Source organism: Hippocampus zosterae, chromosome 8, assembly GCF_025434085.1.
Source record: "Hippocampus zosterae strain Florida chromosome 8, ASM2543408v3, whole genome shotgun sequence".
NCBI classification, from domain to species: domain Eukaryota; kingdom Metazoa; phylum Chordata; class Actinopteri; order Syngnathiformes; family Syngnathidae; genus Hippocampus; species Hippocampus zosterae.
Window position 1 is genome coordinate 23824166 of NC_067458.1, and position 25278 is coordinate 23849443.

General features: G+C 44.6%; 2 protein-coding genes across 2 annotated transcripts in view; both read right to left on the reverse strand.

Moving 5' to 3' along the window:
- prdm5 (PR domain containing 5) overlaps positions 1-10505 on the reverse strand; it is a 36588-nt gene extending 26083 nt beyond the window's left edge. The window contains exons 1-12 of the mRNA XM_052073868.1: positions 10356-10505; positions 10170-10268; positions 9157-9240; positions 8174-8296; positions 5104-5272; positions 4843-5020; positions 3661-3756; positions 2473-2594; positions 1929-2008; positions 1080-1164; positions 822-979; positions 153-246 (exon numbers count right to left, since the gene is read on the reverse strand). Coding sequence (XP_051929828.1) covers positions 153-246; positions 822-979; positions 1080-1164; positions 1929-2008; positions 2473-2594; positions 3661-3756; positions 4843-5020; positions 5104-5272; positions 8174-8296; positions 9157-9240; positions 10170-10262 — 1282 coding nt within the window. The 5' untranslated portion in view covers positions 10263-10268; positions 10356-10505. The remainder of the gene's footprint in view (positions 1-152; positions 247-821; positions 980-1079; positions 1165-1928; positions 2009-2472; positions 2595-3660; positions 3757-4842; positions 5021-5103; positions 5273-8173; positions 8297-9156; positions 9241-10169; positions 10269-10355) is intronic.
- Positions 10506-13155: 2650 nt separating this feature from the next.
- Positions 13156-24993, reverse strand: ndnf (neuron-derived neurotrophic factor). Its single transcript, XM_052073856.1, has 4 exons — positions 24561-24993; positions 18915-19127; positions 18639-18763; positions 13156-16520 (listed from the first exon to the last, which is right to left on the reverse strand). The coding sequence occupies exons 2-4, from the start codon at positions 19124-19126 to the stop codon at positions 15136-15138; spliced, it is 1722 nt and encodes a 573-aa protein (XP_051929816.1). The 5' UTR covers position 19127; positions 24561-24993; the 3' UTR covers positions 13156-15135.
- Positions 24994-25278: the final 285 nt, after the last annotated feature.

Sequence of the window (25278 nt, forward strand, 5' to 3'; positions counted from 1 at the left end):
AGACACCTCCTCTCATCCACGGTTCAGTCAATACTGTAAACGCCCTCCCGGTACTACTTGCAGAATCTTATTAAAGTAAAGCATCATCTCCATCTTGTTGATTCTTTTTAGCACAACATCATTCAAAGTGGAGCTGACGAGATTGTCCTTACTGTTATGGATGAGTAGGTGGCGCTGTAGAGAGAAAGGGGTGCGGAAAAGAGCCTTGCACTCGTCGCACTGGAACGGTCTTTCCTCCGAGTGGGTCTACGAGAGGAAAGAACAAGAGATGGAGAACAACATATCGAGGTGACGGGATCATCCACAAGGTTCGCTACGAGCGGCGCTCGGCTCTGTCGACTTGATGAAGACAAGCGGCTCGGAGGGGATTAAAGTTCAAAGTGCTTCTGTTTTTACTCCTCCGCCACGCTGCCCTCTATTTATCTGCCTGAGTGACACCTCAATCCCCAAAGTAAACAGAGAGGAGAGCAAAGGGGGAGCGCAAATTGTATTTACAGACACCAATGAGACCCCGATGGACGGTTCGGACGGCGGCCTTTGTGACATAACACTTTTTTTAAATGAGAATTAATCTGCACATTGGAGACGGAAAAATGTCAACGTATAAAATAATCTCCTTGGGAAGGTTTGCATTGGGGGTGTGCCTCTAAATGTCTTTTCATGGGCCACCACCATATTCTCATCATAGAATTAAAATAAAAGGCATGGTTCGGTTCAATATTTTGGTTTGTAAGATAATTTCCGTTAGCCCGTAAGCTAACGTGTGCACTTGAATACGGTCTCGCTGCAAATGTTCTTTTCATTTCGTGTCAACTTTTCACCTTCTTGTGGTTCTTGTAGACGTTGCGGTGGGCGAACTCTTTGCCGCACAGTTTGCACTTGTACGGCTTGTCCTCGCTGTGGATGATCTTGTGCGCCGTCACCTGGTCGAGGCGCTTAAACGAGCGGCTGCAGATTTCGCACGTGTACGGACGCTTTTCTGTAAAGAGCCAAGAAAAAGAAAAAAAAAAAAAAGTAAACATTTTTACAAATGATAACTAAAGGTCTGCAGTGATGTTAATGAGGCTGGTTTATCTCACCTGAGTGTGTGATCATGTGTCGTTTGAGCTGATTTGTGGAGATGAACTTCTTGTCACATGCATGGCAGTCGAATATTTCGTGTATCTGGGAGACGGTGAAAGACGATGCTTTTTTTTAAATTTCTTTTTTTGGGGTGGGGAGGTTATTTGTCTCGTAAAATATTGGTGATTTTTTTCTTGTTTGTTTGTTTAGCTCACAGAAAAGTTTCCTTCACTAAATAGATCTTAGCAGCTATTGCAGTACAACCCAGATTGCAGCAGTAAATTAGCCTCAAAAACATCGCAGTGATGCATAATGTTCCCAAAATGCAATCTTGCCGAGATGCTGTCGGCCTGCGAGGTAAAAACAATATTGTAGCCCAGCCCCGATTTGGCCAAAATGTGTCATATGGACACAGAACTTTCAATTTCACTTGAAGCATCAACTACAAGGCTCTGGTTCATGACAACATGCGAGATTGCCAATCAGATGCAAAAATAAATAACTTGCACAGAAATGATCAGAAAAGATTTTACCATGCTGAATATCAAAACATTATTTATGGTCTTTTCATTGAACCATGCTGAATCTACTGTTTGTCAGGCATCTTCCTAGGCGGAGTCATTTTACTTTATTTTAGTTTTTAAAAACATTTTTCGTACTAAATGTAAATATACTTAAACTTTTTTTTTAGATTTTCATATTGCTTTTTAAATATTTTTGTATGATCTTTTTCTCAAAATGTTAGTATTTATTCGATATTTTTGTATACATTTTCAAGTTAATGTTTTGATATTTCTGTACTAGCCTAATATTTTTACAATCCTAACTATTTTTCCTACATTTATTGACTCTCCAATATTGCTTACCTTTCTATGCTCTTGCAGATTTAGAGATGACGAGCACTTCCTGTTGCATATGGTGCAAGTCAGTTTCCGCCGTGCGCTCCCTAAAAAATGTAAAAATTAAAAAATATATATTGTTGATCTGCTGTATGTTCCGTTTGTATGTGTTGCTAATCCCTTTGATTTTTAAAATTACTGTGACATTGAAAAACCATTAAAAAACAGGAAAAAAACTGAATATTATATACAGTATATATATTATATATATACACACACACACACTATAATGATGGCGAGTAGATCGTATTTGGTGATCACATGACCCTTATCCATCCCGTTTGATCCACTCCCCCTCCCCCCAACCAGCGTTTAGACCACACTGGGGACCCTAAATCTCAGCTCAATCACTCGGTGATATCAAAGTCTCCATCTCCTCTCACCCGTGGCCTACATCCTGCCCAAAATAGCCAAATTATTCGGGGCCCAGAAGGTGCCGCAGCGCAATTACGTGGTAATTAGAGGCGAAGACGGCAAGAGCTACTGGAGGAGTCGTAAAAGTGCCGCCGACCTGTGTGAACGTTCCCTTTATGTTTCTTCAACGCGTCCTTGCTCTTGAACCGTTTGCCGCAGCTCTCCTCCTTACAGATGAAGCGGGCGTCGCCTTTACACGCCTCCTTGTGCTGCTCAAAACTGCACGCATGAAGACAAAGACAAGCAGAGAGGATAGTATTGTCAATTAAATGTGTGCGATTATGATGTCTGGAGTGTAAACGTTCAAGTTAAATGCGTGGTGACTCAAAAAGCAAAGCAACCAACCCAGGTTAGCTTAGCACTAGCTAGCTGGTACGACAGAACCCGAAAGGATTTGAAACTTTACCAAAAGCGAAAACACATTCTGGGACCCGTTGTTGGCCAATGTACGGCGAGGGATCCCGGATGTTAAAGTTATTTTAAACTAAAAAGGAAAAGGGCGGCCCGGTAGTCCAGTGGTTAGCACGTCGGCTTCACAGTGCAGAGGTACTGGGTTCGATTCCAGCTCCGTCCTCCCTGTGTGGAGTTTGCATGTTCTCCCCGGGCCTGCGTGGGTTTTCCCCGGGTGCTCCGGTTTGGGCGGCCCGGTAGCCCAGTGGTTAGCACGTCGGCTTCACAGTGCAGAGGTACCGGGTTCGATTCCAGCTCCGGCCTCCCTGTGTGGAGTTTGCATGTTCTCCCCGGGCCTGCGTGGGTTTTCCCCGGGTGCTCCGGTTTGGGCGGCCCGGTAGCCCAGTGGTTAGCACGTGGGCTTCACAGTGCAGAGGTACCGGGTTCGATTCCAGCTCCGGCCTCCCTGTGTGGAGTTTGCATGTTCTCCCCGGGCCTGCGTGGCTTTTCTCCGGGTGCTCCGGTTTCCTCCCACATTCCAAAAAACATGCGCGGCAGGCTGATTGAACGCTCTAAATTGTCCCTAGGTGTGAGTGTGAGCGCGGATGGTTGTTCGTCTCTGTGTGCCCTGCGATTGGCTGGCAACCGATTCAGGGTGTCCCCCGCCTACTGCCCGAAGACAGCTGGGATAGGCTCCAGCACCCCCCCGCGACCCTAGTGAGGATCAAGCGGCTTGGAAGATGAATGAATGAATGAATGAATGAATGAATGAATGAAAAAATATTACCAAAAAAAACACCTGTCGAAAAAAATATTTGGACGACAAGTTAGGAGTCAAGCCATGTGATTTGAGTCACCCTTCACCCCCGATCCCCAGATCAATGTGAAAGACTACCTGGATTCTGAACTGAAGGAGCTGTGGCACAGCAAGCACTGGTGATGAGCTTTGGAGTCTCCTGTAGGGCTCACCGACTCGGAACAGTGCAGCACGCTGGAGGAAAAAGTCCAAAATCAAATCACAATGCATGTAAGCACTCAAGACCGCATTTTGAAGGACTCGGTCTCGTCTCGCCTCGGACTGGCCAGATTTTCTGATTTCATGAATAAGGAGAGGGCGACCCGGTAGGCCAGTGGTTAGCACGTCGGCTTCACAGTGCAGAGGTACCGGGTTCGATTCCAGCTCCGGCCTCCCTGTGTGGAGTTTGCATGTTCTCCCCGGGCCTGCGTGGGTTTTCTCCGGGTGCTCCGGTTTCCTCCCACATTCCAAAAACATGCGTGGCAGGCTGATTGAACACTCTAAATTGTCCCTAGGTGTGAGTGTGAGTGCGAATGGTTGTTGGTCTCTGTGTGCCCTGTGATTGGCTGGCAACCGATTCAGGGTGTCCCCCGCCTACTGCCCGAAGACAGCTGGGATAGGCTCCAGCACCCCCCGCGACCCTAGTGAGGATCAAGCGGCTCGGAAGATGAATGAATGAATAATAATAATAATAATCTATTTGAGAAGATTGATGGCTGGTTGGGCGACCCGGTACTAAGGTTCAATTCCAGCTCCGGCCTCCTCATGTGGAGTTTGCATGTTCTCGCCGGGCCTGGGTGGGTTTTCTCCGGGTACTCGGGTTTCGTCCCACAGTCCAAAAACATGCATGGCAGGCTGGTTGAACACTCAAAATTGTCCCTGGGTGCAAGTGTGAGTGCAGATGGTTGTTTGTATGTGTGTGCCCTGCGATTGGCTGGCAACCGATTCAGGGTGTCCCCCGCCTACTGCCCGAAGACAGCTGGGATAGGCTCCAGCACCCCCCGCGACCCTAGTGAGGATCAAGCGGTACGGAAGATGAAGGATTATAAGGAGAAGCGCTTGATGAAATCACAAATGCCTTCAATTCACGGGTTACTAGGCCGCATCCACTGCCTTCGGAGGCGTCTTTCCGAGTGCCGGAAAAGTGAGCGAATACCCGAACGGAAACAAAGATAGTAGAGTTTGAGGTCACGGTCTATTTCTTTCGCGACGATGACACTGTAAGACCGCCTATCGCGATATTCCGTCTCACTATCACGGCGATATGAAGAGTGGACCCACTGGCGCTGCAGCGCTTGCTTGACCGGGAACTTCTTGCCGCAATTCCTGCACTTGAACTCCTTTTCGTCCGTGCTGGGCCTCTGGTGCAGACTCTGCAGGTGGGCGGCCAGGATCTCTTCGCTGGGGAAGCTGCTCTCGCACAGAAGACACGGGTGGTCCTCCTTCTTGATCACCAATTCTGGGGTCAGGGACACATGGCGAAGATAAAAAGGAATATTTGATGGCGGTAAGGCCGAGCGCTTAAGACGACGATTGGCCTACCCATTTCAACCAGGTGCTTCGCCTCTTTGCTGCTCTCGTCCTCGTCTTTGCTGACCTCCTCCTCTTCCTCCTCCTCCTCTTCCTCCATATCGCTGTCCAGGAAGCCAATGAGGAGCTCCGTGTCCGTCTCAATGTCGTCCACGGCCAAGTAGAAGATGTTTTCGCCGTCCTGAAAAGCACGTGGCGATTTTAAGATAGAAATTGCAAAGCCTTTTCGCTTTGGGTCAAAGTTGAGCCATCTTGACGTTTGCATGATCACAACACCCTGAGCATCGCATGGTTCCTATGGAAACAAAATGGTCCCCCCCCCCCGATGAAAGAAGAGTACACTACTCTACTCAAAGTAAACATGGTGAAGCGGCATTTAGCTGTTATGCTGCACAGAAATGGGATCAGTGAATTCAGCCTCAAGTGTAAAATCCAAACTATGCTTCCCTCCCCTACAGTCCCGGGGCGCTTGTGTCTTGCGCCTGTAATGGGCAGCATTTTTCACAGCCCCGCTTTGTTCAGCGGAGAGATCGGTGCTGTTGAACGGTCTGCGGCTGGATGGATGGAGGTCTTGAGGAGCCGACGATGAGAAGAAAGGAGCGTTGGCGCGGAGTGCCGATGCGGATTTGGAGCTGGGAGTCGCGGCTTGGAGTTTGAAGCGGATTACGTGGGACAGGAGAAGTGAACTAATCTCTTTTCGTCAATGGATGCTACAGCTTTGTGTTTGCTTTCAAAACTTAGCTTGTAGCAGACGTGTGCACATTTTCAGCATGACGTCTCTGATCCACCGGTGAAAGGACACTTTGATCCTCTACTCTTTCATCTAGAACTGCTTCAGACAACAAAGTGTATGCAGAAAATTGGTGAAGATTGAACGATTGTCTGTGTCCTATGTGTTGTCTTGTGTTATTTCTGTTATTTTGAATTCAAAATGGTGCCGCGAGAGTGGCTGCCTTTCCAGCAGCTCCTATTTTTTTGTTGTTCTACTTCTTACTTTCATAACTTTGCTGCTGTGAATTGGGAATTTCTCCATTGTGAGACTAATAAAGGTTTTCTTCTTCTTCCCCCACATTTCTTTGATTACGGCCTTTTAAGCATTTAAAAAATGTATTTCATTTAAATCTTTTGTTTGTAAATGCATGTAAAAGTGACCAATGTATGTTCAGTTGAGTCATTTGAGTAAGCGACTTTTGTTCTCTTTGCTTTGCCTTTGAATGACCTTCAGCCATTCCGTTTGCGAATGCTTTTCGCACGTTAGTTGCCGTGTGTATGAAGTGCTCGACATGAACAAACCTCCCTGACCTCGCCATGCCTTATACTTTATACTTTCGCACGCCGCAATATTGTCGGTCTTGAAAGATCAGCCGAACTGCTCGACAACTGCTGTCAATATGGAGGATTGCGTTTTGGAAACGGCTGCTCGTCACCGAGTTAATTCATTTTTAGCTTTCCCCGTCTGTTGACGAGGAGATGATCCTTCAGCAAAATGGAAAAAAAAAAAAAACAACAGGTCAAAGAGGTGCGCTCCATTAATAGCCCCAACGGCCCGCATGATTGGTCGCCCAAAGGTCAACCGCGTGTGTGCCGTAAACGTCTGCCTTTCGTCAGCGATGACATTTATTGTGCCGCTTTCATCCTCTTAATCGTTATTTATGCCTATTTGGAATGCCCTCTGTTTGGACAAAATGGAGCTTTGACGTCATTACCCGGATGTCTTTGGACAGCAAAGTTAATAAAGACATTTTTTTGGGGGGAAGGGTTTGATCTGGTGAACTTTGAACCTGGCTCACTTGTCACTCAGCGTGGTCATAAGGTTCAACTTTGATTTTCGTATGTTTAAGCCGAAAGCGGCCACGCCAGCCCGAAGCCTCAAACTACGAACTGGCTGTCACGGCAGCCTTTTAAAAATATATGTGTACGCCCTACGCACACTTGCGACTTTTTCTGCGTGACATGCGCACATTCCCGGCTGACAATGAGGCACTCTAAACCAACCACATCGATGGACTATCCAAAGGGGGTGGGGGGTGCATCTTCGGGGTGTAAGTGTAGCAAAAGTGCTGTCTGCTGAAGCTTTTCATCACAGATTAAAAAAATTATTAAAAAATGTTTGCATCGTCATTATGTCGTGCTGTGTGTAGAATTTTGAGTAAAAATGTGAAGATGCGAAAAGAGTGGTCATTTTTAATTTCATTATTTAGTTATTAATTTATCGTAGATACAATAAAATTATATTACTAACACAAGCCATTTTATATTTAGCCTAAAAATCACCATTTACTTATCAATTCAATAATTGTTGAATAAAAAAATAAGATTTTTTTTTAAATGAGGATGAATTTGTATTTTATTTTACACATTTTAATGGCACTTGAAAACAAAAATTTGCTCACAGGTGGTGTTGCACCAGACATCCATCATAGGAGGTTAAAAAAAAAAAAGAAAGATCTTTCAGGTATTTGTATTTTACTTGAGTATTTATTTTTACTTTTACTCCATACATTTGAAAATGGATATGTGCACTTTCGACTCTTTACTTTTTCAAAGCATTCTTATTACTTAGTATTTTATGATTTGTGGCGAATGAGTTGTGTGGGTCTTATTTTTTTGGTCTTCTCTGTACAAGCATGATGTACGAAGTAATAGAAGACGGAAATTATTACAGTACTTTGGACCATTTTCCTTTTGGTTCTGCCAAGTTGTCAAAATGGCTACACTACAAAAGAAAATAAAAACAATTCTTTTCACTTAATTTCTACTTTTACCAGATTCTTTTTTTTTTTTTAATTTGCATTTCTACTCAAGCGCAGAGTGGGAATACTTTTGACGCCTCTTACGTACACTTCATTAGGTTAGAATTGAATCCTATTAGGTGATTCAATTCTTCACAAAGAAGAAAAAAGATATTTTGCAAACATAATGGTCAGTTTGGTTGCCAAATCACAACGATAATCATAATAATGACAATATGCGGTAGACACCACAAAGATTTTGGAGCACAGCGGCGCACTATTGTCTGGCGCGACTTATTAAAAGTGGTATTAAAAGGCTCCGCTGTGTCCGCTGGGAAGAGGAAATGTACCTGAATGGCTGCCAGGTTCTTCTGCTCCTGCGAGGGCGCCTGGTGGACAAAACGCAGCCAGTTGGCGTAGCGCGGATTGCTGGCGTCCAAGATATACAGGACGTCACCCTTGTTGCCACGCACCTGCAATGAGCAAAATAGCACAGTACGGTATGATGCTTTATACAAACATACTGCAGTAAACTCATTGAAACCGGTTTTCCACTATGATGTCATCATCAGGCATCGCCACAATATCAATATGTTTTCTATTAACCAGTCAATGGCAATTTGCATTGTCTGCTAGCCTAAAGCTGGATGAGTTAGCATGGTTTGGTTATTTACATGTGTAATTCTCATCGTTTTAGGTTTTGTTGTCCAGTAAACGTCAACTGGGAGTCTTCATAAACGGCTTGAAGCAAGCACATGTGGCCTCTTTCTTTTTCCAACTTTGAAAACTCCCCAAATTTTGCAACACCAATCACTGGATACAGTGTAAGGGGATGGATAATACGGTTACTGCAGCAGTTTAAAAAATAAAATAAAATTGAAATTTGCGTTCCTCAGCCCAATGGCAACATCTTACATCAGGGGTGTCCAAAGTCGGCCCTCAAGGGCCGCTGTCCTGCCTGTTTTCCAGCTCTCCTAAGAGCAACACACCCGATTCGAATGATCAGGATCATTCTCATGCTGCTTCAGAGCTGGCTGATGAGTTGATCAGCTGAATCAGGTGTGTTGCAGCCAGGGAAGACGGGGAAAAACAGGCAGGACGGTGGCCATCCAGGCCCAGAGCTGGACATGCCTGTCTTACATGAACCAACACAAAACCGGAAGTAGCTTGCTAACAAATACACACAAACCAGGCACGTCACAATTTTCGGCCTTGGCGTTTGGCAGGGTCATACTCTGGTTTTCTTCGTGACCCTTCAATTTTTCAGTTGTGACCATTTATTGTGTGATATCATTTTAACCAAGACAATCGAAATAGCAAAAGGTGCACTCACCTCCCACATCAGTCTCGTGTCGGAGCTTTCGTCCAACTCGCACGGCAGTTTCTTCTCGCCTGCAAAGGGGCCAAACTTTTCTCCCTTTAACGACAAAATAACAAAACATGTAACCAAACGGCAATAAAAAATGTTTAAACACAAATTTATAAAAGTTGGTCAGTTAGAACATTACATGGAAAGTCAAGTCAAAAATGTACTTTAAGATATGACGCAAAGTTTGTTCTATGTGGCCCCACTCGGCGTTCTGACTAATATTGCGTTTGTGGGATAAGACTTAAACAGCAAAATGAATATTGAATTCAATATTGAATATTTATCCAGAGCGGGAGGCGGCCATTTTGCGACTTGCTGTCATCTAAAATTGACATCACACGTGCTCAGTAACGACCAACCACGGCTCACTAATTATTTTTGTTTTGTAAATGTGACGTTCGCAAAATGAAGTTATATCGGATAGATGCGCCTCCGTTTGTAGATGTTGCGACCTCAAAGCGTTCCAGGTGAATGTAAATACGTTTTTTTATACACTACGACTTTAATCCCTGAAATATAACATACTGTATTAATGTGTATATTTTATGTAGTTGTGATTTTTACCACACTTGCGCGGAACAACTGAACGCACCTTCAGTTTGCCAAACTCCACATAGGGGGGCGTGGGGACCGACGCGTCATCTTCCCCCCCTTTTTTAAAGAACTACTTCATCGAAACAGTAGTGAGATGCTCGCTAAGTGTCTTTCTGAGCTGTTCGCACATCATTTGCTGTAAAATTGACTTAATGTGTCGAGGTGAACTCGAGAGGGTGAAGGCAGGCAACGTTAAAAGCGGGAAATGGTAGTGGGGAGGTCCACAGAGGGAAAAAAAACGAACAAAAAAGTTGTGTTGCTACGTGGCACTTCACGTCACAACTCGCTCGCGTTTGACAGCCACTTTGAAAAGAGGGGCCAGCTGGAAACAAAACACGCCGATTTCGAGTAAGTTCGCTCGAGGTGGGGAAAGGAGCACAAACCTTTTTCACCCGCCGTGCCGTGAACAGACCGATTCCATCCTGGACTTTGGACGACTGGAGAGAGAATCTGTCCGGCACGTACATCCCCAACATGGTGCGCTGTCATAAACGGGCAGACAAGAGCAAAAAAGTCGACAAAATGGACGTTGTGGAGGCTGGACGTCAGAGGCGCGGGAGCATTTTCACTTTAAATTTCTTCACGTCTTCCACGGTGGGGATAGTCCAGGTGCGGGGTTCTGGTCCAGGTCGGACTTGTTGCTACTCGGCTCTGGGCAGGAAAGGCAAACGGCGCCTTCTGATTGGTGCAAAAAGTTTGTAACGCGAAGCTGGACTTTTTGTTGCATCCAATCAGTGACGACTCGGCAAAATCAGGACTTGCTTGAGGCGAACGTGGATGTCAATACAGAAAAGTACACTCTTGTTTAGTTATGCCATCGTGAAATATAAATAAAGATGTATACGTTTTTGTCATACGATTAAAACTTTACTTTTAAAAAAAGTACACCTTCATTTTGCATTTTTTTATTCAAGAACCAAAAAAAAAAGCCCCAGAAAGTCCATTTTCTTTTCGAGGAACTACTTTACAAAATGTGATCGTTTTCCCCTCAGATGTTTTTACAAAACAAATTGTACAAAACATTTTTTCAGGGAAAGTTTTTTTATTCTAAAAATAAAAAGAAACTTTATGATCATACGATTAACTTACAACTGAAGAAAAACATTGTCATCAAAAACATTTTTTTTTCTAAAATGGCATTTTAGTCTTAAAGTTAAATTCAGATCTTTAAAAAAAAACAGTCGGGGTTAAGGTGAGGCTTAGGGTCCCCTGAAGTTCAGTTCCCCAGACTGAGGTCTTGTGGAGTTCACTGATATTTTGGATGACATCAAATATTCCTCAAATTCTGAATTGTTTGAATGTCTTTACCTCCGAAGTGTATATGATGCTATTTATATTTCATATCAGACAGACGGGCGTCACATTCTTTGGCACGGGCCAATTGAATGGCTTTAAAATGACAGACTTCTTTCCCGGTTTATTATAAATCTCCTTTGGGATCCCGGTCCAGACGTTGTGAACCGCCTCAGCCAGACGGCACCATAGGTTGAACAAACCGACAAATCAGATGACAGAAGCGCATTTGTTTCTTAATTAAAGACGGTGCCGACCAAGACTTTTGGACACTTTTGGGACCGCCGCCAGCCATCCGGGCTGGCTGCTCACTATTGCTCGGACCGCCGGCTGATGTCACCCCGTGCCAAAAATGACACAAATCACGTTTAGGACACGCTCGAGAGGGGCTTCTTTCAAACTGGAGCAAATATTTTCTCTGGAGGGGAAACCTCCCGTTTGGCCAACGCACAAATGCTTCCACACAACATTTCCCAAAATTGATGTGTGCCTCTCCCCCCCCAACACTCCCTCAAATGGCCCAAACCTGATACTGCTACGATGGGAGAGGGGGCCCGGCCACCCCCCCCTCCCCTCCGCCTTGCCGCAACTCCCTATTCCAAGGCCGAATAAACCATTTCCTGAAGTGGTGAGGTCACGGGATGAACCGTGTTTTCATTTGGCCGAGCCTGTCTCGTCTTTTGCGGGAATTACAGAGCCGATGAAGCGGGAGAAATTACAAGGCGGGACCGCCCTTGTTGTTATTGTAGCTCCATTTTTTTTCGCGGCATGGACACAAGCCAGGTCTAATGTTATGTAAACTGCTCCCTCTATTAGCGCCATTGTTCTTAAGACAAGTTCATTTTTGTAGAATTCCAACTTTTAAAAAAAAAAAAAAAAGGTTCTTGGAAAAACACGACTACCCTGCGCGGTCAATGACACCGGCGGCTCCCTGAAAGCTCCTCCGCATTATTGCGGGGCAACGGGAGGTTAATGGAATTCAAGGCGCAGGGGCTTCCCTGCTTTTCTTCCAAGTGGGGAGCGCTCATTTGACGCTAAGCACGCATGACAGCGTTCACCTGAACTTCTCGCCATGATGTCACACGTACTTGCGGGTGGCAAAAGCAAGATGGTCTGCCTTTACACTATCCGACACTATCCGGTTGATGGCATTTTGCGGAGTTTCCAAAATTTAGGGAGGAAAAAAAAAATCCCCAACACCAGTTTCTCCTATCAACATAAAATCCGGTTTGGAGGACGCTTGAAAAAGGAACCCAGGCTTGAAAGTGAACAGGAAGTTGGATAGTCTAGTTTGAGGCGGCCATTTTGGAAAGAATTTTGCGCTCATACTTTGACAAACTCCAACCAAACAAAACCCCAATTGGATGTCGAGACAAACGGGTGACGCCAAGTTGCCAAGCTTGCTTTCCTATACCCTCTAACGTGGGCGACTAACTTGCTGGGGGGTGGGGGGGGGGGGGCGTTACTGATTGAGAAACGGTTGATTCGATCAAAATGGCCGACCTCCTGTTTATTTTTATGCATGGCTTTTTGAGAGCTTTTTGTGTTTTGTTACGGTCGACATGTCCCCCCCAATTTTGTGTTGACGAGTGAAACTGGTACACGGGTATTTTTTTTTTCTTCTAACTTTCTCGTTAAAGTGAGTAATGGCTCCTTCGCACCAAAATGGCTGACACTGTTAAACTGCCAGAATGGGTCCTTGAAACATTTTGGTGTGTCTTGTTGAAACGGAAATGTCCACGCAATTTGCTGTTGACTGATGAAACTGGTCTTGGCTGATTTTTTTTTTTTTAATTGCTGGTGATTTTACGGAATGAGTCATTGCTGATTTATCCCCAAACGGCTGACTTTTGAGAGTTTCGTGCATGTCTTGTTATGATGTCCACCAAATTTCCATTTGATAGGTGAAATTAGTCTTGGAGGCCGATTTATTCTTTTTTTTTCATTTTTTTAAATAATAATAATAATAATACATTTTATTTATAAGCGCCTTTCGATCACGTTAAGCGTATGAAAATGAGGCACTTTCATCTCGACTCGATTGCGCTCGGGCGAAAAGAACACGACACCCGGGGGTGACACAGGGATTACGTCTTCTATATTTAGTGTTTATGTACATGAATATTTGGCAGGACAACTTTGTACACGTGACACACACTCACTCACTCACACACGCACGCACACACACGCACTCGCACATTGATACAGTGATAATAGCGCAACATTTGCCAAGCACGGGACACAGTTACAGAGAGCGATTACACAAGGGAATGTCATGGGAACACGTCATCAAGAAAGAAAGAAAAAAAACCACACAGAGAAAAAATAGAAAATAATTTAAAAGTCTCGGTACAACTTGGTGGAGCGAAAAGTCCGTCTGTACAAGATAGCATCCTGGATCCGTGTATTATTCTTTCGATTTTCACTTGGCCAGCGAAAAATCTGCCAAAAATGAAAAAAAAGTGACTGATTATGTTCTTATTTGTTTTTTTTTTTTTTTTAATCTAGCACTAAATAACAAACGGGACACGTTCACAACAGGTGAAAATCGGCAGTATAGAGAGACGGTATAAAAGCTTTGTTATAGTTTGACCCGTCACACATGCTTTGAACACATTTGAACTTATTAAAACGCACTTTTGAAACACATCGTACAAATTTGAACACAACAACAACAACAACAAAATTGCCAGCATAAAAATGTACAGAAAATACTGTACATATTGTAACGTTGCCGAGTCTCCAACTGAGCGTCTCTGCGTGAGCTGTGGCCGACAGCAGCAACGTTTATGTGTTTTACTGTTCAGCCGCCATTTCTTAGATGGCTGAAAAAAAAAGTGCGTCGCCGACTGTGGCTGTCCTTTCCGGCATGCAAAGGCATTACAACGAAAATGATTGCTTAAAAAAAAAAAAGAAATCTGTGAGATAGTGAGGCAACACTGTACAATAACATTTTACACACATTTGGCTTTGAGATAATACGGCGGGTGGATCGTTTGATGCATCGTGATGGCGTTCCGGTCTGATTGTGTCATGCAGCGGTGGCAAAAGTAGTCACGCTGTGGAAGTCAAAGTACAGATAGTTGTGTAAAAAAAATAAAAATAAAATATTTGAATTGAAACTTGGTGTACTTGTTGGTAGTGATGACACAACACTAAATCTCAAAATTTAGGTCAATGGAAGCAGAGGTTTGGGAGCTACGGCCTGTAGCCAATTTGTAATTAGTTTGGCCAAAAGGGGGCGTGGCCACCTTCCCTTTGTCATACCTCCGGAACTATGGGGTCAATTTTCACAAAACAGATATTGTTAGGAAGGAAATTCCACAAGGATTCCGACTCTGTGACCATTGAGAAGATTGGCACATATTTTAGTTAGTTGACCTTTTGACCCATCATTTGACCTTGAAATTGACCTTGTGAACCGCGTGACCTTGACAATTTTCTTTTCCATCGGGACAGTTTCGCATGAAATGTCTCTCTCAGACTCCCATTACTGTGCTGAACAAAAAAAAAAAAAAACACACATCTGAAACTTTTATTTATTTTAGCGAACATGTGATTGACCTAAAATTTGGGATTTTGTGTTGTGCCGTAACGATCAACAAGTACGACAGGTTTCATTCAAATCAAAATCTGACTTTTTTGGGGTGATTTGGCACGGAACCGGGTCAAAAAAAAAAAAAAGGACACATTGTAACCCACACAAGCACTGGGAGAACTCCACGTAGAAATGCCCAGATTTGAAGCCCCGCCCTCAAAACTTGAATTTTGTGTGTATGTGAGTGTGTGTGTTCCACGAAAAAAAAAAAAAAAACCCCAACAACAATCAGTCACTTTTTTGTTTTTTGTTTTTTGGATTTCCGATAGTCAAGAGTCACGCAGCGCCGATGAAAGCCAAAGCCTGCCCACGATGTCGAATGTAAACATAAATATACAGGCGGATGGATGTCTCCAGCGACAGTGAGTAGTCAGTCCGTGTATCTTTCAAAAAGAGTTAAATAAACTTATTCCATAGATATATTTATAATAGATTTCTTCCTCTGTGCGTAGTCACTTTTAGCAGTACTTCCTCGTTTTCACCAGTTTGCTCTGGTACTTGACCGAGTGGCCGCTGTGCGCCACCACGTAGACGTCCAGCAGGTAAGTCTTTCCGGGCTCCAGGCCCGCCACCGTCTCGGTGGTGACCGCCTTGTGCAGGTTGGGGCTGTAGAAGTACTTGCACAGGACCTTCTCGGACTTGCGTCGCGTCTCGGGCCCGGCGCAGCGGTTCTGCTCGCGCCGCCTCTGCTCCTCGCCGTAGTCGTCGGCCACTTCCTTGCGGTAGACGCAGTATTTGTTCCGTTCTTGCGTTCCCAGCCAGGCCACGGTGACTGAGGAGCAGGTGCGGAGTTTGTCGAAGGCTTTGATGCGGGTGTCCTCGGGCAGGGACGGGAAAGGCTGCTTGCTGCCCGCTCGGGTGGTGGCCAGCACCTTGAGGGTGGAGGCGCCCTTGCGGCTTCCGCGCAGGCGGATCAGGTACTTGGCCTTGGGCTTGCCGCGCAGTTGGAACTGCCGCACGCCCTCGGCGTTTTGCGAGAGCAGCAGCTTGCCGTCGCGCCTCACCTGCACCTGCACGGCGTCCAAGCAGGTGTGCACGAAAAGGGTCACCCGCTGGTGCGACGACACGGGAGCAAAACGGAGGAACTTGCTGCCTTTTCTCTTGATGAAAACGTCCGACACTCTGCCGTCCTTGAGCTCCGCCGTCTTCTGCCGGGCTTCTTCCTTGGTGCGGGCGAAGGTGCCCACGTAGGCCGTGCTGGCGTTGCTGGCCGAGTTGACGGCGAACACGTCAAAGTAGTACTGCGTATCGGGCTTCAGATCGGAAACGGTGAAGATGTTCTTGTTTCCGATGCACAACTTGTGAATGTCCGACGTTCTGGGCTTGGCCGGCGGGTACGCCCGCGAGATCTTGTTGCTCATCGGGCCTTTGCCGGGATGCGGGACGAAGCCGAAGTGGGCGAAGTCGAACGGGCTGAAGTCCCTGCCGGGCTTGGGAGCCGGCATGAAGGCGGCGTCGGCGCCGATCTTGGCTTCGGCGGCGCACATGCTCTTAAAGTTGTGCTCTTTATTGATGACCACGCAGTACTGCACCGGCTGGCCCATCAGGAAGCCCGTGGGGGTGGGCTTCCAGGCCAGGGTGACGGTGGTTCGACCCAGCGAGGTGACGTCCACGCGGGGGTCGTACGGCAGTTCCGGGTAGGGCTGGTCGGACTCCGGCGTGGTGGAGGCGTACACCTTGAAGTTGCTGTCCTTTTCTGTGGACAGCAGCTGCAGCTGGTAGAGGCCGGACGGCGTGCTGGCGGCCGCGTAGGATTCCACGTCGTTGCCCTTGTAGGTGAACAGCTCCGTGCCTTCGTCCAGCGTCACCTGCTGCTTCTGCTGGTCCAATGGCTCGGGCTCCCCTGAGAACGACATCCGCCGCAAGAGGATTTAATCACGCGGTCGGTATCGTTTTGGCAAAGTATCGCCGCACAGTTCGTTTTTGAGGGGAAAAGTTGAGCGACGCTATCGGTATTGTTGGCTAATTTATCGTCATACTGTATACATACCGTCAACAATTGTTGTCTTTGCCAAAACGTCGTTGGTAAAACCTCGCGATGCAATCGGTAGCGTCGGCAAAGAGCTCTGGTCATATCGATGTCATTGCAAAAGTATCGTTTATCAGCGGTATTGTTGCCGATATTTTTCACCGCTATCAGCGTTGTTGGCAAGTATCATCTGCAAAGTATTTCGAACTGATTGCTGTCAACCAAGAGTACCTTGAGACGATCGCTACCTTCGATAAAGAACTGTGACGTGATCAGTCTTATTGGGAAAGTAACATGATTTTATTGATATCGTTTGCAAAGTAATGAGCCATTACAGAAACATGATCAAACTATTGCGCTACGATCGGTATCGCTGGATCAGTCATACTATCAGTGACTTTGGACAAACTATAATAATGCTATCAATTTCGTTGACAAAGCTATTTGCAAAAATACCGGTATCGTTGGCAAAGTATCCCGATACTGGCAGGTTTGTTGACATCATGCCACCAAGAATTGCAATACTTATCGGTATTATTGATAAAGTAGTTTGATACTATCGCTGTCTCTTGCGTAAGGATTTTTTTCCCCCCCTTCCCGATGAACGAGAAAGCCTCATGCGTTCCAATTATCCAAAAACACGCCTGCCGTGTTTTTATTGCAAACATCCCGAAAAGATCACAGCCCGTGTCGTTCGTTGACTTGGCTTTGGCTACAAAGGAGCGCCTTGTGGCTTCGGAAACAGTTCAAGCTCTTGCTAGAGAAACCATAATATTATGTTTGTCAACCAGAGAGTGTTCTCGGCGGTGTACTAAAAATTAACGCTCCAGTGATCTGCTCCCAGCGCAGCCATGAGAACAAACTCCCCGGTCCAATTTTGAAACGCTTGATCCACTTGAGGAAGCAACGCCGTTCCTTTTGATGCCAGGAACAAATCAGAAACAGTAAACGCCAGCAATAAATCATCCGGCTGAGGTTAGATGTGACATTCGTCCAGGTGTTCACGTACTGTACATTGCCGTTTCAGATCCTCATATGGAAAAGTATCGCGATACGATATGCATCGCTCGCAATAAAACGTCATGCTATCGGTATCACTGGCTAAGTATCATAACATACCATCCATCTGGTTTCCAAAGTATGGTCATAGTATCTATAATGTTTTTAGTCGTGAAAATATCGATATCATGGCCAAAGTTTCCATCCATCCATTTTCCGTACCGCCTATCGTCACAAGAGGCAGATGTGCTAACCACGCGTACACTGTGAGGCCCCGACGTCGTTTTGTGATGTGGCAAAGTACTGTGAAACTATTTGTATCATTGGCACGGTATTGTAAGGCTATCTGTAACTTTGGCAATCGTAAAAAGTCTCACGCTACTATTTGAATCGCTGGAGATGCATTGTGATACTGTGGTTAGCGATAATAAAGTATCATGATACCGTTTCTAGCGTTATGTGAAGTATTGCTCTACTATCTACTGTCTAAAGATGGGAAATTACATTTTACAATTTTTTGATGAGGAGGAAAAGTACCATAATGCTGTCTGTATCACTGGCAATAATTCATGATACTGTTGGAATCAGTGGCAACGGTTTGTGACACCAAAAGGCATCGCGATATCGACGGTATCGCCCGGCAACGTATGGCGATATATTGATATCGTTGGCAAAGTTTTTGTGATCGCACAGTATTGAACTGAACAGAACGAGAGGATTTTTCAGAACACTCGATGAATTTCACAAAGGGGAACACAAGAGGAGGGAAGACGAGACACAGACAAGCACAGCGAGACCCAACTTAAAACCATCATGGCGGCATAAGTAAAGGGACGCAACGTCTTTGATTCACACGCGCCGAGTCTCAAATTAAAGGCACGCCGACCCACAAGCGGTCAGACGCAGCGACTTAATGAAAACCTAGCCGACGAGCGCACTTTTCCACACCAGACTGGTCATTAAACCCCGCTCGTGGTCCTCCCGCGCCATTACCTGACGCCTCGCCGCTGGCCTCCTCAGGCAGCTCCTGTAGCGTCAGCGTCCACTCCAGTGGCGCGTCGCATGGTGTCACCGTCACCGACAGCGGCGTGTTGTCTTCCTCCACCACAAAGTAGTACCTGGGGCAACCATTACAAGTGCCCGCATCAGATTTTGCTCAAACCTTTCTTGCACTTTCCCAAAATGTCCTTTTCGTTGTTACTTTTTAATGACCTTGTTTAAAACAATTTTACCAAGGGTTGTTTTTGTGTTTTTGTTTTGTTTTTTAACCTTTTGGGCGTGTCCCTGAAAAGATAGCCGCTGATCTCAGCTCCGTCGGGAATGACAGACGAGTCGTGGAAGATGGATTTGTCTCGGATCTGCATCTGGAAAAGTCCCTCATCTCGCGTGGGCAGCTTCTGCGCCGTAGCCCCCAGAACTCCCAGTAGAACCAGCAGCAGCAGCAGCAGCAGCTCGCTTCTCCAGGCTTGACACGGCCTCATCCTGGGACACAAACAAGATATTTGACCATTTTCATCATGTCTATTCACTCATTTCATGTTAGCACCATCGATTTTAGTTTTACTCTTGGCAATGCAATGACAATAACAGCAAGCTATACTTGATATTATAAAATCTGTCTTTAATGTTCATTTTTTTGACACATCTGGGAAAATGAAAAAAAATGAACCAATGAAAATCGCAATTTTTTTTATTTTGAAAATGTTTAATTTTTTGCATATAAATTTAAAAATATATATTTTAATCCAGCATGTCTATAGAGCAAAAAAAATGATGAAACTAATTTTGTATGAGCTCTTAATTTTTTTGAGCAAGCTATATATTTTTTGCCATGCGGATACAAGACCTTACTTAACTCTAAACGCGAGTGACAGATTAGTAATTGCGTGACAGATAAAAAGTGAAAGGATGACAAGCGACCAAGCGGACGGAGGGATTAAATTTAAAAACACGGATGCGTGAAGTGGGAAACCACAGCAGGTTCATAAACCGCTTAATAATAAATTTTTTAAAAATGCCCCAAATCCGTGTCGTTTAACTTTAATTGACATTTTTGTGGGTGCACAGATGGATGTGCTGCTGAGAGGATCTCACATGTCCTATTGATTTTGGAGCCATTGATTGCTGCTGATGGGAACGCCAAATCCCTGGCGATTTAATCAGCGTAATGGCGGCAGATTAGCCAGATACTTCAACGCCATTCACGCCGTGTCCTTTAAGTGACCTGTACCAAAACGCCAACCAACATAAACACAGTCCGAGCGGCCTCTCCCTTGCTGACCGCACATGTAGAACTTCTTGAACAAAACATCACTTTTTCTGCCACACTTCAATGTGGAGAGCAAAGCGACTCTTTAGCTAACTCAAAGGGAAACCTCCTCATCCGAAGTATGCCACAGCATGTGTCCAATACCTTTTTACAGACTCTAGCAATGAAAAGAAATGTTGACCCCAAGTATATCGCATCATATGGCCAAGATCTGTCTATATTCTCTAGCTAGCTAGCGTCCTAGCTAGCTACCTAGCCAGCTAGCATGCCAGCTAGCCATCAATCTTATAATGTCAAATGAATGTCAAGCTAAAAAATATCCATAAATCAAAATGTCAAGAAATTTAGGTGGATGTTGTCATTTTCAACAAAAGTATTTTTTATATTACTTTTGAAATACTGAATAATATAGATATTTTTATGGTTAAACCAGTGTTTCTCAATTATTTTCTTTTACACCCTTGTAGGAAGAAGAGAACATTTTGCCTATGCCTTGACTATGAATAGTGTTGTAGTTTTTCCTTTTTTTTGGGGGGGGGGGGTATTTTTTATTTTAAAAAATTAACTTTTTGGGGTATATTTGGGGATTTTGTTTTTTGTATATTTTTTTTTCCGGTGGCAGGTGAAAATATTCTTTGATTTATCACATTTCAATGCCTTTGTGTCATGCTTGCCAAAATGTAGTCATGTTTTTTTCTTCCTTTTATGTCTTTTTTATTTTATGTGAGGATTTTTTTCCCCCTTTTGGGGGCAGGGGGGTAAGATTTTGTCACATTTCTATTCATTTTGCCATGTTACCTAAGTGGCTCTGACCCCCCTCTGTCACTTCAACTCTCCCTCCAGCTCCTCATCAGGATGGAAACTCATCCTGCTCGCAGCCACATGGAATTCATTAACAGAATAAAAATACAGTTTGATTTCAAGTCAAATAAAGACGTTTTGCATCGCGCTGAGCTGGATCGCAAGCCTGACGTGTTTTCCTTTCCTGCAGGCAGATTTGGGTGCCATTGTGCCATCGGTAGGAAGACGAGATCCTTCCAAAGCAGTTCTGCTCCTCTTGGATGCTACTCAAGCCGTTTAGAAAATGAAGAGTAAAGAAGGCTTCGAGATCCAGGACAGCATACAACTTGGCGGTTGCGTTTCCTCACGTCATGGTTGTCCGCCTGCCATCCCAAACAATCATTCACAGCCCCCCCGAGTTTTCCGGAGAGTCATGAGCGGGATAGCGGCAGCCCACTTTCCTTCCCTCCCTCTGCACTTAGTGCCACATCCTAGAATGTCGCTCCATACCAGTAGGGTCAGCTGCCGGCAAAAAGGCTGGGATGGTGGGAAGGTAAGTGGACTGTCACATAGATTGGGGTGGGGGGGTTGATTTGACTCAATTTTATTTCATTTAGTGGTCACACAAAATAAAATCATTTGGATCCTGATACATTTTTTACTTTAAAAAAATGTATCAGGATCCAATTTTTTTTACTTAAAAAAATGTAGCTGAATCCAGATGAATTTATTTGTGCAACCACTTGACGAAATAAAATTGAGTAGATCCAACAAAATCTTTTTCCACTGTACTTGGAGGCTTTTTTTTGTAATTTTTGCAGCATCTTGCCCCTTTTTTTTTTTACATTTTGTAATTATTGTGTGTTTGACAATTTCTTGTGATTTTTTTTTTCAAAACAATTTTTGCTAGTTTTTTTCACATTTTTGTTTAGTTTTTTTTGCAACCTCTTCTGGACATCTTTTTCCATTCAGCTTTTGTAAATCTTTTTTTTTTCTGAAAAATTAATGCAGGGAAGGGAGGAAAGGCGGGAGGGAGGTTTCGTTCGAGTGATGTGGTAGCTTTGTGGCCCGGGCTCAGGGAAGATGGCCCATGGGAAACGGCTAAGTTGCGGGGAGCCTCGTGGGAAAAGGCAGACACGATCCCTGACTCTGCTCAGTGACTGGTTTCGCCCAATGAATGAGTCTTGGGAGTTAGAAGGATTATTCATCCATTCATCCATCCATAATTTCCTTTACGCCCTGATCCAAAGCATACCGCATCGTACTGTAGGTCCAAAATCTACCTGTCTATCTAAGCAACAGGTAATTTCCCAAAGCATACCACATTTTATGTGATGTGATGTCCAACATCTGTTTATTTATCTGTCTAGCCATCTCATGATCCAAAGTATACCACATCATATTCCATTTACAACTACGTATTCAAATATACAGCGCATATATACAAAAAAAAAGTCCTTTATATTAGTGTTTGAAAACCAATTGTCCAAAACACACAATGAATGCGACTGCATTGTACTTAAAAGTTAAATACGACGGAACTGTTCTCAACAAATGTGCTGTCCTGGATTAAAACACTTACATGATGCATAGTTGTGACATTTAATCCCGTGATTCTTCACATTCTCCACTTTGAGAATGACCGATTGAGGCAACAGCGCTCAGCCTCCAGCGCAGCCCCGATCGACAATAACAAGAGCAACACTGTCGGAATTTCTTTCAGTGGCAAGTTTTCAGATGCAAATGTGGCTTTAGTTACGCTATGCCATGCGGACCTTTCCATTTCAACACGTTTTCTTTTTGTTGTTGGTCATCATTCATTGTGGCCTCACCCCCACTACCAAACTCACTTATTCACACTTTAACCCCACACCCCCCCAACCCATCCCCAGCCAACACCTCACCCTCACGGCCTCCCTATGAAAGCATACGACAATCGGTTAGTCATTGTACGCTCCCTAATGAGTTTGTAGGGATTTTATATAGTGGTCCTAGATAGTTCCCTAAATTGTGCACAACAAATCCCTTTGTGGTGATTAGGGTGCAGGAAAATCCCCACTCCCTACTTAATAACCACTGCAGCACCGCTTTGGATTTACAATCAGCATAGTTTTTGAGTAGAAGATAAAGCTTAGGGGGTAAATCTCAGTTTGTTATTGTCAAATGACACGTTTTGGTAGCGGGCACTCCAAACAGCGCATGTATCTCGATGGTAAAAACAGAGTATGCCAAAGAAGCGGGTGCAGAGAAAAGTGTGTGTCACGCTGGCCTTTCATACAGTGAAAGGCAAACGGCATGTAAAAAAAAAAAAATCCACTGCTGCAGCCTGGCGGTAAATCAGCATCACTCACAGAGTGTTTCTTGGTTGTTTATCGTTTTAAAAAATGTATTTTACCATTAAAAATGCTTTGTCAGACTTATTTGAGTTGTTTCCAAATTTCAGGTGTCATAAAATCAGAAAACATTAGCTTGAAAGTCACATTGTCTCTCCACAAAATAAAAAAAAAATTATCTTGCCGCTTTTTGAGCAAACCAATCCATGACTTCCTGCAGATGACTAAAATCAGTCAAAAATGGCTGCCTGTCAAGGAGTTATGAGCAAAACGTGTATTTCTTTAATGTCATTTTATTTGATTGAAATAAATAGCCATCCATCCGATCCCTAACTTAGCACGAGAAACAGAGTACATCCAGAACTGCCAATACAAGTACCCACACTCACAGTCACACCGAAAGGACAATTTACAATCCCCAATCAACCGACCGTGCATGTTTTTGGAACGTGGGAGGAAACCGGAGTACCCGGAGAGCATGCAAACTCCGCAGAGGAAATCAGAAGCCCGGATTTGAACCAGCAACCTCAAAACTGTGAGACGGATGGGCTAACGTGGATAAACTAAAATCACAGTGATTTGATGAGTCAACAACCCGTGGTGTGTTCGGGGTCTGCAATTCAAACGTTATATTTCATGAACATTTGAGTATTGATATCAAGGTCCAAAATTCAACTTTGCAGTGCAGGTTTTAAATGGAGCGGTTTCATCAATCAGAACACGAATGTTGCATTTAGGGTTCAAAGGTCAACAAAGACACCGTATTTCTTGAATTACAACACCGGTGGTGAGTTCAGGGTCAACAAGTCAACTTTTATGTGCGAATTGGAATCAAAGTCACGATTGCCTAAATTAAAACACCGATGGCGATGTGCGTTCATGCTCATCAATTCCACTCTGTCATTTCTTGAATGAAAACAATTCGTGTTGAGTTCACGGTCCGCAATTAAAGTGCTTTGCGAGCACATTAAACAATTTAAATGTATTATTCATGAGGTAAAACACTGTTGCTGCGTTCAATGTCCGGAAATATATAGCAAATTGAATTAAAACACCGGCCGTTTGTTCTATGTCAGCGTAAATTGAACTATGGAGTGCAAGCTGAAAAGTGATTTCATAAATTCGAACACTTTTGATGCGTTCAGAGTGCGCGATTACACGTTGTCGTTTCTTGAATGCAAAGCGCTTCGTGCTGCGTTCAGACGCCGCAATTCAAACTGCGAGCGGATCAAACCAACAATTGTGATTCAAAGCGCTCGTGGTGCGTTCATCCTCCGCGCTGCCAAAGTGACGGATCCAAACCTTGCGTGCAGGCTCCACTCGTCAAACTTCGCGTGTGAGTTGCGTCTTGACTTTTTTTTTTAACTTTCTTTTTTTTTATGATCCCGAAGATGCAAACCACACCAAATGATAAAAACCAAAAGAAGCCACTTCCTCTCCTCTCTTTTGAACGTTCACAAGGAGAAGTCTAAAAATGTCCCACGGGATGAAGTTGCTTGAACGCAGCACAGATGCAAATAGGACGAAAGTTACCTTTTGAAAGACCCAGCCGATGGATGTTGTGCTCCACGGAAGAAAAAGTTCCTGTTCCACGGCAGTAGTCCCCCTTTTCTCTCTCTCTCTCTCTCTCTTTCTCTCTCTCTCTCTCTCTCTCTCTCCCTCTCTCTCTCTCTCTCGTTTTCAGTGCGGTTCTCTCCTGCTCTCTCGTATCGTGTGTGTGCCTTCGTGGGAGCGAAGCGAAAATGAGGGAGAGGAGCGAGCGAGTGAGTGAGAGGGTATCCCGCAAGCAGGCGTCCCTCCCCCGCCGCTCCGGAGACCTCCAGTGGATTGGATGCGCCGGCCCACTCGTGGAAAGAGAGAAAGTGGTGGCACGAGTATCCTAAAGGTGGGAGGGAGCCAAGTAAGAAAACTTCAATACTGGATTGAGGTACTTTGTTCTGTCTGTGATGAAAAGAAGACGAGTCCCCCTGAATGAAATGGGAAAATTCGCGAATTGGGGGGTGGACGCAATTTCTGGAGGGGGCAGGGGGGGGGGTGTCGTGTGGCAGCATATTAGTGCCAGGCAACTATGTTGAAATAAGAGGAGGAACTTCCTTTCATCAGGCCATAGCCTTGTCCGAATGGGGAAAAAGTGCATTGCCGCCATCTTGTGGCATCTGTAGGCATTTACATATCTTTTCGGGGGTGCGTTAGTTACTCTGGAATTTTCATTATTCGGGACAGGGCTTCACTGTATCTGCGCTTTACATGA

Bases quoted from the DNA above. Each gene is read 5' to 3' on its own strand.
- ndnf (XM_052073856.1), bottom strand. From the start codon at position 19,126: ATGAGGCCGTGTCAAGCCTGGAGAAGCGAGCTGCTGCTGCTGCTGCTG. The intron at 18,764-18,914 runs GTTAAAAAACAA...TGGTTGCCCCAG, and splicing joins TTCAGGGACACGCCCAAAAG to GTACTACTTTGTGGTGGAGG. The intron at 16,521-18,638 runs GTAATGGCGCGG...TGTCGTTCTCAG, and splicing joins GGCCAGCGGCGAGGCGTCAG to GGGAGCCCGAGCCATTGGAC.